The sequence below is a fragment of the Perognathus longimembris genome, chromosome 3 (assembly GCF_023159225.1).
Source record: "Perognathus longimembris pacificus isolate PPM17 chromosome 3, ASM2315922v1, whole genome shotgun sequence".
NCBI classification, from domain to species: domain Eukaryota; kingdom Metazoa; phylum Chordata; class Mammalia; order Rodentia; family Heteromyidae; genus Perognathus; species Perognathus longimembris.
The window spans coordinates 55,868,284-55,884,585 of record NC_063163.1 but is presented as its reverse complement, the minus strand read 5'-3'; the positions used below and the strand labels follow the sequence as shown (position 1 = coordinate 55,884,585).

General features: G+C 36.2%; 1 protein-coding gene across 2 annotated transcripts in view; it reads right to left on the bottom strand.

The window, feature by feature from the left end:
- Window positions 1-271: 271 nt before the first annotated feature.
- Ubl3 (ubiquitin like 3) overlaps window positions 272-16,302 on the bottom strand; it is a 57,410-nt gene continuing 41,379 nt past the window's right edge. The window contains exons 2-5 of one of the 2 annotated variants that reach the window (XM_048341574.1): window positions 13,022-13,130; window positions 7,919-8,005; window positions 3,925-4,002; window positions 272-3,044 (exon numbers count right to left, since the gene is read on the bottom strand). In XM_048341574.1, coding sequence (XP_048197531.1) covers window positions 2,992-3,044; window positions 3,925-4,002; window positions 7,919-8,005; window positions 13,022-13,130 — 327 coding nt within the window. In that variant the 3' untranslated portion in view covers window positions 272-2,991. Of the gene's footprint in view, window positions 3,045-3,464; window positions 3,685-3,897; window positions 4,003-7,918; window positions 8,006-13,021; window positions 13,131-16,302 lie in introns of those variants that run through there. The other variant, XM_048341573.1, reaches the window with a different exon arrangement.

The window sequence follows — 16,302 nt, the reverse complement described above, 5'->3', positions numbered from 1 at the left end:
TGTTAACAACTGTAATTTCCTATGATTTTGGTAAAATATAGCTGACATAATTTGACTTTTACTGAAGAGTTTCATAATAAATTGGCTGAAGGGGTGGGGGGTAGAGATAAAAGAAGGACATTAAAACTATGAATGGAAATCATTTAAAAGGATGAATTTTCTACAACAGGTGAAGAAATTTTAATTTCTTTTCACATTAAATATTTTTTACCACAATCAGCTAACAGAAATTACTGTAACACTGGTCAAGAAGACTTCATGAAACTAAGGATAAATGGTCACTGTGAGAAAATTTCATTTAATGTGGATGATTGATACATTTTTCATGATCAGATACAACTATCTCCAAGAGAAAACAAATAGTTCAAGTCAGGAGACATGCTAAAGTTTTAATGAAAGATTGCCTTGTTTAGAACCCTTAAAGTCTAGGACACTTTAGGTAAAAGAGATGAATTAAGATACCAATGGTTGGGCAATGGCACAGGCCCATAACTCAGGTCTTATTTACACTTCTGGATCTATACAGCTCTCACCAGAAAAGTGATTTATACTTCAGGATCTATACAGCTCTCACCAGAAAAGTGAACGGCTACTTTTGGCAGAGGGATCATCAATGGTAGCCTTGAGTACAACTGATTAGAGCTTAACCAGCAGGTAGTCTAAGGAATTGTTTTTAAACGGATAGCTGAATATTTTCACATATATACTATTAAGGCATCTACATTTTTGGTGTTTTCAGCATATTATTTTACTGCTACTTTTTATTCTTTCTGCTTTCATTTTGTACCCCTTTGATATTAGATACTGAGTTAATTCTTCCTCTACAAATAGGCCAGTTTATCCCACTTAGCAAGCTCTAAATCAAAATCTTGAAAAAAGGGGAACTCTAATGTGAAGCACACATAAAAAAAAAACCCAAATGAAAACAATAGCACATATTTTCAATCATCATAAAAATGAATGACAATTAACTGATAGTCTTTAAACTTTGGAAAAATTTGAATCAATTAAATGTTTAGTTGCCAATTAAATAGCTATTGGATTCTGGTTTTTTAGCCAACACTAACAGGATTCACATTTGAACTATAAACAAAGCATATAAATATTTAACATCTCTTCAATAGGACATATTAGTGATAACAGAGAACAAAATTTTCTCCTCTGTTGTGACAGTGCACAAACTATCCAGGATAAATATCAAGAACACATTGGAATACCCCCAAGCCAATGACAGAATATCGAGTAAATAAATTTTAGGAAATTCTGAAAGAAGTGAACAAAATTTTAACATGGATGAGACAGTGCTTAAACAATGATTGACCTAATCAAGACCTTTAAAATTACCACCAAAATGCACTACAATAATTTTTTTATTTAGTTTACACAAAGGATCTATAAGTACAGGTTGCAGAAAGAAAATGTTTAGTGCTATTTACATTCATTTTAAAACTCTGCTCTATACAAATTTAATTCTGATCAGTATGAACAATATTTTTGTAGATCTACTGCATATAAAGCCTTTTCATCAAAGCATTAATAATGAATAAAATAACCTGAATGCATTTAAAGAAAGCTGACCATTTGAACAAATTTACACTTAACATTTTTAAGGGCCAAGAACACTTATTAAGTATAGAACATAATGTCAGCCTGCAACTTCAATTTTAAAAAGGCTAAAGTTATTTATATGGAGTATTCTATATTCTACACGCCAATCTATATTTAAGTTCTATAGTTAGGCATTTTATAAGTCTTTTATTAAATATATTCTACACATATTTGTAATTTCATCCAGGAAGAATTCTTCCCAGCAAAAAAAATATAAAATCTTTCATATTTTTTACAAGTTTAGATGAAACTAGCTCATGCTTTAGTGCTGTGCAAATTGATTTTAGCATATCAATCATTAAATTATTGGTATAAAATAAGAGCGGCATCTTTAATCATGTATGCCTTGAAAATCAGCTTTTGATTTTAATTGCAAGCACTAACACCCAACACAAACTATATAAAGAAAGGAAATTAGTATTATGGTGGTTTTTCTTTTTCTTAATTTCAGAATTTGTTTGAACTCTAATGAGTAAGCATAATGCAGGGCACAGTTATGAATGAGTGATGATTATGGAAAATTTCAGTTTTCTATATTCAAATACATAAAATGATCAGTCACTGAGGTTTTCAACTGTTTCTGCACAGCGAAAGCCTCGGAGCAACTGGCACCCTCCCCCATTAAGGCTAGAGACGCACTCGTACCCCTTCTGTGCTGTCGGATAAGCACTCGGCCACAGAGGACTCAAGAGTGCAGGATGGGTTACAGGAAGAAAACCAGTTTTATCAGCCCTCTACTGAGTGCTTAAAACAACAGGCACATTTTTATTTTTTCATTTGTTGCAGTGAAAATAGTCACACTCAGCTTAATATTTTGGGCCAGTACAGCCACCATGGCTGACTTGGGTAGAATTTGCCCAACACTGTAGTTTCTTTTTCATTTATTCCCTCTTGAGCTGGCCCAGTCATTGACTTCATCAACTGCTGGGTGTCTTCCAGTGTGGAACCGTGTATATGAGTATTTCTAAGTACCAGAAACTCTTACAAGTTCTGCTGATGAGGAAAATAATGCCAATCTTTTTTTAGTGCAAATTGTATTTGGAACACTTGATTTGTTAGTTCTGGTGATGAAAACTGGTGTGGCAGCAAAATAATTTCTGCTGTGAAAGGTAACTTCTTAACTTTTCCCCTGGTGATTGACTGCATTCAAAAAACAATATATTTTAAAACTGCTCAGCATAAACAAAAATACAATACAAAATCATAGTGAAAAATGTTCTTGGTTTTTTTACTTCATGAGAAAAGATGCCAGTGTTCATGAGTAATTCAGTCCCATGGATGTGCAGACAGACCGCTCCTAAAGCTTTCTGAAGCTACGCTGGGTCTCCTCTTTCCCAGCAACACGAAAGAAAGACAGCTCACTCCACACTAGGCAGGCAGCATTTACAGGATTACACAACAATTACTCTCTCCAGTCTTTTCGCGATTCCTCTGACCTAGGGAAAATACAAACAACAAAAACCCTTGCTTATAAGAATGCTGGTGGAACCACAGGGAGGATATGCAGGTGTTAAGAGGAATAGTTAAAAACAACAACAACAACAAAAAACATGTTTGCACAAAGCAGAGAAGGAGGCGACACCATCGAAAACAGAAATGTATGCCTGAATTATGACATTGTAACACCTCTGTACACACCTTAATAACAATAAAATTATATAGAAATGTATGCATTGTAAAAAATTACAAGTGTGTAATTATCTTTTAGGGCCAAGTGCTGCTGGCTCACATCTGCAATCCTAGCTATTCAGGAGGCTGAGATCTAAAGATAGAGGTGCAAAGCCAGCCTGGACAGGAAAGTCTGTGAGATTCTGATCTCCAATTAGCCATCAGAGGGAAGCTGCGGCTCAAAGCGGTAGAGAGTAGCCTTGAGAGAAAAAACTCAGGGACAGCGCCTAGGCCCTGAGTTCAAGCTGTGACTGACAGAAATAAAATAAAATAAAAATAAATAATCATTTAGTTTTAGCATGTTTCAAATGTATCAGGTTGTTTCTTTGACAAGCTCAATTCATAACTATGAAAACTTCCTTTCCTTCAGCAGGTCCAAGAAAAACCATCTAGTTGTGAATGCCTGACCTTGTGACTTTTTATTTTCTTTGCCAGTCCTGGGGCTTGGACTCAGGGCCTGAGCACTGTCCCTGGCTTCTTTTTGCTCAAGGCTAGCACTTTGCCACTTGAGCCACAGCATCACTTCTGGCCATTTTCTGTATATGTGGTGCTGGGGAATTGAACCCAGGGCTTCATGTATAGAGGCAAGCACTCTTGCCATTAGGCCATATCCCAAGTCCCCTTGTGGCTTTTTAGGAAACAGCTTACCTTGAGAGTTTGGCTCTGGCAATGTCTCTCTGGCCACCAAATGCATCACCGTTGTTTTCCCAAAAGGAAGTTTTAATGCTATGTGAAAAGTAGAAGAAATCTGGTTATGTACACATGGATCTATTAAAACCATGAATTAGAAATAAAACTACTTAAGGAACTCCATTGCTTTCTGTATGGTTTCTACAACAGACTGAACTCATGATGTAGAGCATTTCTGCTATGAAATGAGATGAAGTTCCTATTAGGTAACTTTCCCAGTATAAAAATGACCCTTGGTCTCCCTCATTGGGAATAATTAGCACAGGTTTAGGCAAGTCACAGCAGAGGATCACAAGAGCCCAATAGCTATACCCTTATGAACACATAAGATGATGCTAAGTGAAATGAACTCCATTTTATGGAAATTATTGTTATATCACAGTTGTAACTACTTTCAACATCCCATGTGTATCTGTAGCTTCTACTATTGATGATGTTCTTGTATCACCTTCTTGTGATTGTATCTACACTATCGATGTAATCTTATCTGAGTATATTGGAAACCGTGTATACGGGTATTAGACCTAGGAAATTGAAAAGGAATACTAAATTGAGAGACACAGGGTTAAAAAAAAAAGAGAAACAACTACAAAAGCAATACTTGCAAAACTGTTTGGTGTAAGTGAACTGAACACCTCAGGGGGGGAAAGGGTAAGGGGGAGGGGGAAGGGGGGTATGAGGGACAAGGTAACAAACAGTACAAGAAATGTATCCAATGCCTAACGTATGAAACTGTAACCTCTCTGTACATCAGTTTTATAATAAAAACTTTAAAAAAAAATGACCCTTGGGGCTGGGGATATAGCCTAGTGGCAAGAGTGCTTGCCTTGTATACATGAGGCCCTGGGTTCGATTCCCCAGCACCACATATACAGAAAATGGCCAGAAGGGGCGCTCTGGCTCAAGTGGCAGAGTGCTAGCCTTGAGCAAGAAGAAGCCAGGGACAGTGCTCAGGCCCTGAGTCCAAAGCCCCAGGACTGGCCAAAAAAAAAAAAAAAAAAAAAAAAAATGACCCTTGGTAGGCAAGGCACTGGTTTGACACATATGTCCTCACTATTTAAGGAAGGAGATGAACAAAGATTGATACAAAATAGGTTCATCTCAGTGACCACCTTTAGAGGAGATGAGACAAAGTACTTTTGAAAGAATTTTATTTGTTAGGGTACTTGACTCCCAATTGGGTGAGTAGCAGGAAATATTTGTACCTCATTCTTCATTTCTCCCTTCTTTATTCTGATAATACTGAAATAATCCTTGCTGAAACTTAAAAAAGGTGTTTTTAAAGTATCCTTTTTCATTAAGCACAGGTTAAAGCTTAGATTAGGAGATAAGCTTCTAAATTTAATTACATGTCAACTGTGATAAAATTACTGTACTGTCCAAGCTACTTTAATGTAGAAACAAGAAATGGTGAACAATTGTAAATATTCTCAACCTTGTATTTTTAAACTAGAAAAGCTTTCTTTACTCAAACTACTTTCGTTTCCAATTAACTAAAAGCGTGGGTAAGGCTTTTGATCATTACTTTGCAAGTATAACTTTTTTGCCTCCTGTCAAATCTTGCTATATACAATGATGGTTAAAGTGGAGGTTTTAAATAGTCCTGACTATCTCCAATGTTAGTGCTAGCTCAGAATCATGTTGAATTTCTAAAGCTCTTATGTGGCTTATCACTGAAATCTAAAAGGTAATTGGCAGGGCTAATATTTCTCTTTTCTACTTGCCTTTTAACTAGAAATAGTAGATATTGATGCTAAGAGGATTATGGACTAACTAATGAAGGGAACCCTAGAATTTAAAGTAGATGTGTCTTGCTTTCTACACTGACACTGGATGCATCCAGAAGACAGGTTTTCAACCTTTAGCATACATAAAAATCACATGAGATTTCAACTCAGGGATAAAAATGGAAGATGGGGGAAGGGGAAAGAGGCATGCAGAAATTTGTATATAAAATGAGGATCCAGGACCTGGGGTGTACCTTAGTTATAGAGCACTTGTCTAGTACCTCAAGGTCCTGGGAACATCTCCAACTCCATAAAAAAAAAGTAAGCAAATAAATAAATTTATAGGTACATCAGTATGTAAGGTGATTCTCATATCCTCTTTGTGAAGTCATCAGTTAGAACCTGCTGACCATCAAAAGCTTTGTTAGTTGATCATTCTTCAACTCCTAGTTAGTAAGACTATCACTGTAAAATGTGAATTTAATGTACCTGTAAGTATATACCTCCAAAAAGGAGATTTGGTGATGTTTTAATAGACTCAATAACAACAACAAAATGAATCCTGGAACTTATTGGACCCAAAACTTCAAGAATGGCAGAGAAATCAGGTGCAGTGGTATACACCTGTAGTCCTGGCTACAAAAAGGCTGAGATAGGAGGATCACCTGAGGTCAGCCACAGCAGACAGGCAAGTTTCAGAAGAAAGAAAAGGAATGGCAGACATAGGAAGGTCTCTTAGGTTTAACTGTCTATACCAGACTGACACCCCACATCCACCCAACTTGTCTGAATCCCACTACAGTACCTTGTAGTCACCACTGCAAAATCACCTGTAACAAGAATCCTACTCCTTTCTTTTTGTGCTACTGACAAGTTTGACAGCATGACAACATGCAATGACAGTAGCAATGACATGAGGCATTCTGTTGAAAACTCCAGAGAAGTACTAAAAAAGGTACTGGAAAAAATTTATAATTTAACAAGAAAAGATCATCATTTTGATTTTTATACAAACTCTATGATCCTTAAGGGCTGGTCCATCTAATTTCACAAAAAAAAAAAAACATAAAAGAAGCCATACTTTTTCTTTAAAAAAAAAAGCTTTAGTTTTTAAATGGTGGTCATCTCTTATACACAACATTATTTAGAGCAATTGTAACATTACCACTAAAACTGGTTATGGTGAGACTGAGACTCTACCTGAAGGGTTCTACGAATCTGACATTAAAAAGCACTGAAAGCATCCCTGGCTCTCATCGCACAGGATTTTTACAGTGAATTTTCTGTCTGTTCCACGTAATAATGCTGCAGCACCTGGAATGAGCCTGTACCTTACTGAACCCTGTATCCTCAGATGTCTATTAGTGCTAACACATAATAAGAGCTCAACAAACATATGCCAAATTAACTAATTCTACCTTTAAGGAAGAACACATAAAGTGTTTGTTAGATTTAAAGAAAAAGGACTATGTTGAGTTACATCATTTTAAAGCAGATCATTTCATTTGCCTACAAATTCTGAACTGTCTAAATATATGTGAAATATAATTGAAACAAAACAAATTCTGATGGTAGATGATGTGTTCCATAGGGGGGCACTACTGAGCTACACATCCTCAACCACACATAAAGAACAATAATAGCTAACAATTAAGTGTTCACTATGTGAAAACTACTGTTCTAAGAAGGAATTTATCCCTCCCAACCTATGGAGCAGGCACTGTTGTATTACTATTATCAGTGAGGAAAAGTGTCATAGGACTGGGATACAACTTGGTCTGATTACAAAGTCAGCTCTTTCAGTTATACTATACTAGATTGCTGCACTCCTGACAAGCATTTACTTTTATATGACTAGTAATTATATTTTTGGAATCAAATTTGAAACATCTCTTCTTTACATCTGAATACCAAGCATAAATTTTTCCAAGGTTGTGTGTCAAATTTTTGCTTAAAAGTATACCTAAATTGAGTTAATCAGAAGTACAATACAATTACAAAATAGTAGGTACACTCACTCCTATTTTGGGAAGATTTTATTTCTGAAGGTAGTTCTAAAATGAAAGTTAAGTCAATGTAAAATAGTGAGTATATAACAAAAGTAGGAAGATTCAGAGTTTAAATGATTTTTTTCCTTAGGAAGTTTAGCCATTAGCATTTAAAATAAACAAAGATTAATACTACCATGAGATAAACATTAAATCCCAACAGAAGTGACTCCTTACCTCCTAATGTGACATTTCCATGTAGAAATCGCCCTTGATAAATAAGTCGCAGAATATTTGGACTGCTGACCTGCTCTTCTTCCCAGTCTATAAAGAATCCAGGAAACTGGTTAGGTGCATTTCAACACATGATTGAGGCACTAGTGCAAGGTTTTAAAAGCCCAGACACAAATCAGCACACCACATAAGATACTTCCTAATAATCTAAACAGTCACAAAATAGTCACTGAAGGCTTTGCTCTTTTTCAGGTTTTTTTTCCATTAAATAGCAAGAAGTGTAAAAATAAAAGACTAGTTTTTTGCCTTTTCTTCTTTTTTTTTTTCTACATCTGAGATCAGGACTCAATCTCCATACCTATGTCCGCTTTCATTCACTGGCTAGCATTCTACCACTGTTTTTTGCCTTTTAAAGCACATGGAAGTGTGCCAATCATAGGCCTGAAGTTTAAGCAGCTAAGTTGGGAGAAACCTAATCCTAATAAAGATACACACACATACACACACACGGATGTATGTACATCTTTCTATCCTATATAATGATTGAGAAATATGTCACTTGAAAATTAATTTGACTTGTCAGTAATACAGCATATTCTTTTTTCCTTTCATTATCTTTAAGTAGTTGTACAAAGGAGTTGCCATTACAGCACATTTTAATGTTCCAATATTTGTGCCTTTTAAAAGACATATATTCAAGACAATATGAGAGACTTAATATATTTGGAATGGTGATATACTATTGTCTTTTTGAGGCAAACTGCAAACATTACAGAAGATACAACATCAGTTCATGGTAGTTAGGGTGAATATTGTCAGAAGCCTCAAAAGTAGTGCCTGGTAGAAGATACTATACAAACATGAAAACTAGGTGAAGACAAGAAGAAAATCAGTCTGTAAGCAACAGAATATTTAATCTTAGCACATAATCATACAAGGTTGCCAGGTGATAGCTGACAACATAAATTACAGGGAGAAAAGAAAACAGAAGTAAGTTAAGATTTTTCCTTTGGGCTTGGTGAGTGTGTCTTTGACAAAATCACTACCTTCCCACAGAAAATTAGAAGAAAATGAATGTCAATCATTTCTGGTTCACCTGTCCATGCTTTTCTCCCTTCTCTTTCTCTCTTCCAGGTAAAGCCTTTGCTGTTTTCTGTATCTGCTGCCCCCAGCCAGATCCCTCCTCTTGTAGAAGAAAAATCTAGTAAGCCACTAACACTTCAGAATGAATTGTTTTTACTTCATCACTCCTAAAATGATTGTTTAATAGGATATTTTTGGTCAAGATATAAATGTCTTATAGATCCAAAGGCAAATTATATTAAATGTCCAAGTCCTACTGAAAAAGGGCTAGCATTCAAAATATTTAAAGCAATTTTTCAAAAACTTGAAACTATACATTTTATTTATTATACTATGTTCCATGATTTCCAAGTATATCAAGTATTTAATATGCTATCTCCCTTGTCCTCTCTAAGGATCTAATATTTAGAATGGAATTCAGAACAAAGTTTATAGAAGGAATTCCAGGTACTATTAATATATCATCAGTAGACCCAATAACAGCTATGTGATCACTCTACCTATTAGCAGTACTTCCAAAAAAAGCTGCCTATAGGTAGTCTAGGAAGCAAAATCCTTCCAGAAATACATTACACACAAAGTATTTCGTGGACTTATTATGTGCTATATTCTTTTTTTTTTTTTTTTTCCTCAAATTTTTATTTTCAAACTGACGTACAGAGAGGTTACAGTATCATACGTTGGGCGTTGGATACATTTCTTGTACTGTTTGTTGCCTTGTCCCTCATGCCCCCCTCCCTCCCCCCCTTCCCTCCCCCCCGCCCAGTTGTTCAGTTCACTTACACCAAACAGTTTTGCAAGTATTGCTTTTGTAGTTATTTCTCTTTTTTTACCCCGTGTCTCTCGAATTTGGTATTCCCTTTGAATTTCCTACTTCCAATACCAGTAAACACGGTTTCCAATATACTCAGATAAGATTACAGAGATAGTGTAGGTACAAACATAGGAAGGTGATACAAAACATCATCAATAATAGAAACTACACATACACATAGGACGTTGAAAGTAGTTATAACTGTGATTTATCACTTGTTTCCATATCATGGAGTTCATTTCACTTAGCATCATCTTATGTGTTCCTAAGGGTATAGCTATTGGGCCTTGTGATGCTCTGCTATGGCTTGCCTAAACCTGTACTAATTATTCCCAATAAGGGAGGCCATAGAGTCCATGTTTCTTTGGGTCTGGCTCACTTCACTTAGTATAACTTTTTCCAAGTCCTTCCATTTCCTTACAAATGGAACAATGTCATTCTTTCTGATAGAGGCATAAAATTCCATTGTGTAAATGTACCACATTTTCCTGATCCATTCATCTATGGAGGGGCATCTGGGTTGGTTCCAGCTTCTCGCTATGACAAATTGTATGTGCTATATTCTTGTTGCTAGCTTCAATAAGTGTTTACATTTATGGACTTTTAGTACCTCACAAGATACATATAGTATAAACCTAAAATGTTAAGTTTTATATGAAAGAATTTTATTTTTATTTGTTCAAACTTGCTGAGTAAGTTTGACAAACTGAGAAAAGACTAGGAATTCAAACCCCTTTTCCTTAGAATAAGTGCCATTAGACTGAATCAATTTCAATACTAGTAGATGATTTGATAAATTGGGGTACCATTTAATGGTAAAGACTTGTGCTTGGTGCTCTGTTTATCATTAATACTGGTATTTGAAAGAATTAAACTAATTTCAATGTCTAAGCCAAATAATTAGCAAATGGAAGTACTTTTCTTTACTGTAAGCTGTCTATTTATCCAAATAAAAATTATTTTGACAGAGATTGCTCTTTTGTTTGTGTTACCTTTTCATGATATCCACATATCAGCAGCTATCTACTCCATTCTCAAATACGTAGTAATCATCTATTGTGTACTAGATTATCTAGCACAATGCTTTTAAGTACTTAAAAAATGCTTTTCATACTGATAGTTATTAACCTTGCCTTGCTATAAAGAAAACCCAGTAAAAGCTCCAAAACTTCCTGAAGTTCTTTCTGAGCTATATGACCTTTAACTTCAGTCACTTCTAGATTTAGATACCAGTTTACTGATTATCAATAGGAAGAAAAATGAGTGTTGCATAAATCAGTGTTTCTTAGACTCAGAACTACAAATCTATACAGGCACATTCTAAAAGACCTCCTCAGGACTTTTTCAATTTGTTTTCATTATAATGATAATCTGGAAGAGATCTGCAAGATGATTAAAATATCAAATGATAGCCAAGTGCAGCTTTGAGATGTTAGTGGTCCTATATACATTAGGTTGATAACTATATTGGTGACAGTCAGTACTGTAGCTTTTTAGGTTCCTGAAAATAGAACAGAGGCTTACTTCATATGTAGTGATATATTCTAAGAGAAGACTGAGTGAGAACTGGGACAGTGTAAGAATAAATGTTTTGTGGCAAGTCTGCAGACAATTGGATCGTCATGCGCCATGCAGAACCAGAGGTCTACCACACTGAACACTATTCAAGGTGCCAGTGGTGACAAGGCTTTGAATATTCTTGATTTTGGAATTACATTTGTATTTTCTTTCTAGGTCCATTTTAGTTTTGTGTTTCTAAGAACCAAGATTTTTCTTTTTTTTGGCCAGTCCTGGGCCTTGAATGCACTGTCCCTGGCTTTTTTGCTCAAGGTTAGCACTCTGCCAAGTTGAGCCATAGCACCACTTCTGGCCTTTTCTATATACGTGGTGCTGAGGAATTGAACCTAGGGCTTCATGTATAGAGGCAAGCACTCTTGCCACTAGGCCATATTCCCAGCCCCGAACCAAGAATTTTAACTTGCTTTGTTTCTATATTTTAAAATGAGCATTATAATAAAAAAGCTTAAATCATAACTAATGGAGCCATAAGAATTTTCCTTCTTTAAAAAGAGGTTCCTAGTAACCCTAAGAATCATTATGTATACATCGTAGTTTTTTTCTTTTCTGTTGTTGAAATAAGTTTGGTCCTTCAAAAGTTCAAATTGCTCCTGCTAATAAAATTAAATGCAGGGGCTGGGAATATGGCCTAGTGGCAAAAGTGCTTGCCTCGTATACATGAAGCCCTGGGTTCAATTCCCAAGCATCACATATATAGAAAATGGCCAGAAGTGGCGCTGTGGCTCAAGTGGCAGAGTGCTAGCCTTGAGCAAAAAGAAGCCAAGGACAGTGCTTGAGTCCAAGGTCCAGGACTGGCAAAAAAAAAAAAAAAAAAAGACTAAAATTAAATGCAAATCATCTCAGGAACTAGGAAGGCCTGGGGCAGGATTTCAACGTTAAGGACAGTCTGGACAACTTAGCAAGATTTTATTTCAAAATAAAATTGTAAAATGGCTGAGGATGTAGTTCAGTGGTCTGCCCTAGCATGTATGAGACTCTGGGTTTCATTTCCAAGCACTGGAAAGTCAACAACGTAAAGGAACGGTATGACCATGTTATCCCTATGGTACATACCAAGGAAAAGGACAAATTTAACAAGAACATGAACATGAAAGACTCATATAAGGAGGCAAGACAGAGTCTTATTAGGAAAGCAGTAGAGAAAGGAAGAGATACCGATAAATGATTGTGACTTGGAAAAGCACAGCATAACTGACCCTGTTCAGGGAAGACATGGAGTAATATAAAATTAGGTTAACTATGTTCCAGCTAAAAACTAAATATATCATGCAGAAAGAAGACCAACAGGAATGGATTTTCTTTCCTTGCATTTTTTTTAGCAGAAATAACATCATTGATATGAAATTCTATGTGGATTAAGCCAATGTGTGCTTTTCCTTTAAGAATTATTTTTTAGGGTTAGGGCAAAAGCAAGGACTTTGCTCACCAGGCTCCTTTGCCACTTTGAATGACAAAGCTAAAAGCAAAATCTAGGGGAAGGTTCAGTTATTCCTTTTAAGTCCGGTTCTTATACCCTCAGTTACTTTTATTCTTTTTCATTTTATATTCTTATAACTTTTACAAAATGTTTATGAAACATGTATAGCACAAAGAATTTACAATGCTCATCTGTGGGAGAAAACACCACTTACCCATTGGCCAGTTGTCATACACGTGCTTTGCAATGTCAGAAGCAGAATCATTAGGAGAAAACAGGAACTCTTTTGTTTTTCCACTCACCAGGATGAGGCGCAAATTAATCTGAAAAAAGACAATGGTTTTCTTAATATAAAAACTTTAAGAATAGCTTTTGTAGGCTTTTTATTTAAATAAATTATTATGAGTACCATTTGGGGTGTTTAAAAATTACTTAAATTCTATTAACTTTTTAAAAGAAAAGTATTTGGCATATGACTTTTCCCCTATTATTTAATGTGTGTGGCAGATATATTTGCCATAATAGATGAGTAAAACCAAAATTCATTGTCTTTATATTTAATTACAATAATAACCAGTTCTATAGGTTACCATTATTACTCTAAAAAACTAAATAAAAAATGAAAAAATGTTGGCCCTGTATTCCTTATCACTAAACAGATAAAAGTAGTTTAGGATCCACTGACTAAGTCATTACTTATTGACTTAGACTATCTCAAACATTATTTCCCCAAATGTTCTCTTTAAAATGTTTATCTGGGGCTGGGGATATAGCCTAGTGGCAAGAGTGCCTGCCTCGGATACACGAGGCCCTAGGTTCGATTCCCCAGCACCACATATACAGAAAACGGCCAGAAGCGGCGCTGTGGCTCAAGTGGCGGAGTGCTAGCCTTGAGCGGGAAGAAGCCAGGGACAGTGCTCAGGCCCTGAGTCCAAGGCCCAGGACTGGCAAAAAAAAAAAAAAAAAATGTTTATCTGCCATAATTAACTTGGCATTCTTTTTAAAATAACTATATACATTCATTTCCCACAAGTCACAGAAGTGCAAGCAAGGTTTTCTATAACTTTGGATCATGCTAAAAGTAATAAAGATCTTTCTAAAGTTGGGTCTGCTGCAGATCCGAGTCTTGGGGGTTCTGAGAAGGCAATGTAACTTAGCTTCTTTATACACAAAGAACAGAGACCGCTGCTGTACAAGTTTGACTTATGCCCAGTCCCAGGTTACCCTAATTCTTCTCTTCAGTTACTACTGGCTCTACATTTTTTTCTCACTAAAAATCCCAGCAAAGCTTTACTACCCACTATGAACATACTGATACCCACTACCAGCATCATCAATGTGCTGGTCACTGATTTTACTATCTCAACCATTGTCATGGCAAGGCCACTCCTGACCATCACCACTTTAAAAATACTGAAATCTATAAAACTCTTCTTGAAAATTCATGTGCACAAACAATTCAGAATGAAATGTATCCTCCATTTGATGGAACAAAACTGGATTCTACATTAGAACCTGTACTCCTAAGAGTATGTATCCTTCCAAAATCCTTCTCAATATATCAGTAAAAAGTTTCTTTATGCCTCCAAATTAAAATTTAACACCAAACGGTTTAGTTTAGAAACAGGAGTGATGAAATTACTCTGCTTTCAGGAAGTAAAAGTTGAGTATAGCAAATCCCAAAATCCAAAACTTTTAGAGTACATTTCACAATACTGGGTCTTTGGATTAAGGATGCTCAATAAGAAAACTGTGCAAATATTCTAATATCTGCAGAACTTCAAAATCTGAAATACTTCTGGCTCCAACCATTTCAGATTGGGGATATGTATAGCATGTAGAAACTTTGTGTCCCATTTGAAAAGTTCAAGTAATAATCTAGGAGTGGGCTGGGGATATGGCCTAGTGGCAAGAGAGCTTGCCTTGTATACATGAGGCCCTGGGTTCGATTCCTCAGCACCACATATACAGAAAACGGCCAGAAGTGGCGCTGTGGCTCAAGTGGCAGAGTGCTAGCCTTGAGCAAAAGGAAGCCAGGGACAGTGCTCAGGCCCTGAGTCCAAGGCCCAGGACTGGCCAAAAAAAAAAAAAAATAATAATAATAATCTAGGAGCATTGTTAAACTGCTAAGGTGCACCACTTTACTAATTTTCCTATAGCAAATAAGGAATCATGATTTTTCAAGGAAGAAAAGTAACATCTGTGCAATGCCAGTGAAGTTTAGTTTTCATACATATTATTATTAATAGTAATAATTGCATATCAGATTCTGAATTTGTATGGACTCTTTTAACAGCTCCATACTATTACATAAGGTTCTTCAGTTGTTAATGCCCATGCAACTACATCCCTTCAGTCACAAATGTTTAACCAGAAAAATATAACTCAAGAATTATTTATACAGTACTAACCTATTATTTCTTGGAATCACTCAAGTTTAAAATTAATCCAAAATAGGCTTTTATTCAAATTATAGTACCTAGGGGTAGGAGGTGTGGCTCAGGCTCAGGTGGTAGATCATCGGCCAATGCACAAAAGCATCAGATACCAAGTTCAAGTCCTAGTCTTGGACCCCCCCCAACACACACACAAACACACACACACACACACACACACACACACACACACACACACTCTCTCTCTCTCTCTCTCTCTCTCAAAATAACAAGTGAAAAGGGATTCACGTCTTTAAATTCTGAAAGCTGACACCAAAGCATACTTTTGATTATCCTCAATGTCTTAACCATGTAGAACTGTAAAAATAAGTCATGGTATATCTTTACCTAGGAAATCTAAGGAGCTGTTAAATGATAAAAGATGCTAATATATTTGATACGGAAAGCTGTTTATAACAAATTTTTTTTTTTGCCAGTTCTGGGGCTTGGGACCCAGGGCCTGAACACTGTCCCTGACTACTTTTGCTCAAGGCTAGCACTCTACCACTTGAGCCACAGTGCCCCTTTTGGCTTTTTCTATATATGGGGGGACTGAAGAATTGAACACAGGCCTTCATATATATGAGGCAAGCCCTCTACCACTAGGCCATATTCCCAGCCCCTGTTTATAACAAGTTTTAGTGAAAAATGCTATAAATGCTCTAAAATAGCATTGCCAAAAAAAAAATACAATGAGGGGGCTGAGGATATAGCCTAGTGGCAAGAGCGCTTGCCTCATATTCATGAGGCCCTGGGTTCAATTCCCCAGCACCACACATACAGAAAATGGCCAGAAGTGGCGCTGTGGCTCAGGTGGCAGAGTGCTAGCCTTGAGCAAAAAGAAGCCAGGACAGTGCTCAGGCCCTGAGTCCAAGCCCCAGGACTGGCAAAAAAATAAATAAATAAAAAAATATATATATACATACATACATACATACATACATACATACATACAATGAATTGCTATGGATTGGCTTAGTTTCTCCTAAATCCCTATACTGAAGACCTAACTCCACCAAATAGGTTTTCAGGAGGTAGTCTTGTTAAATGAAGCCCTAAG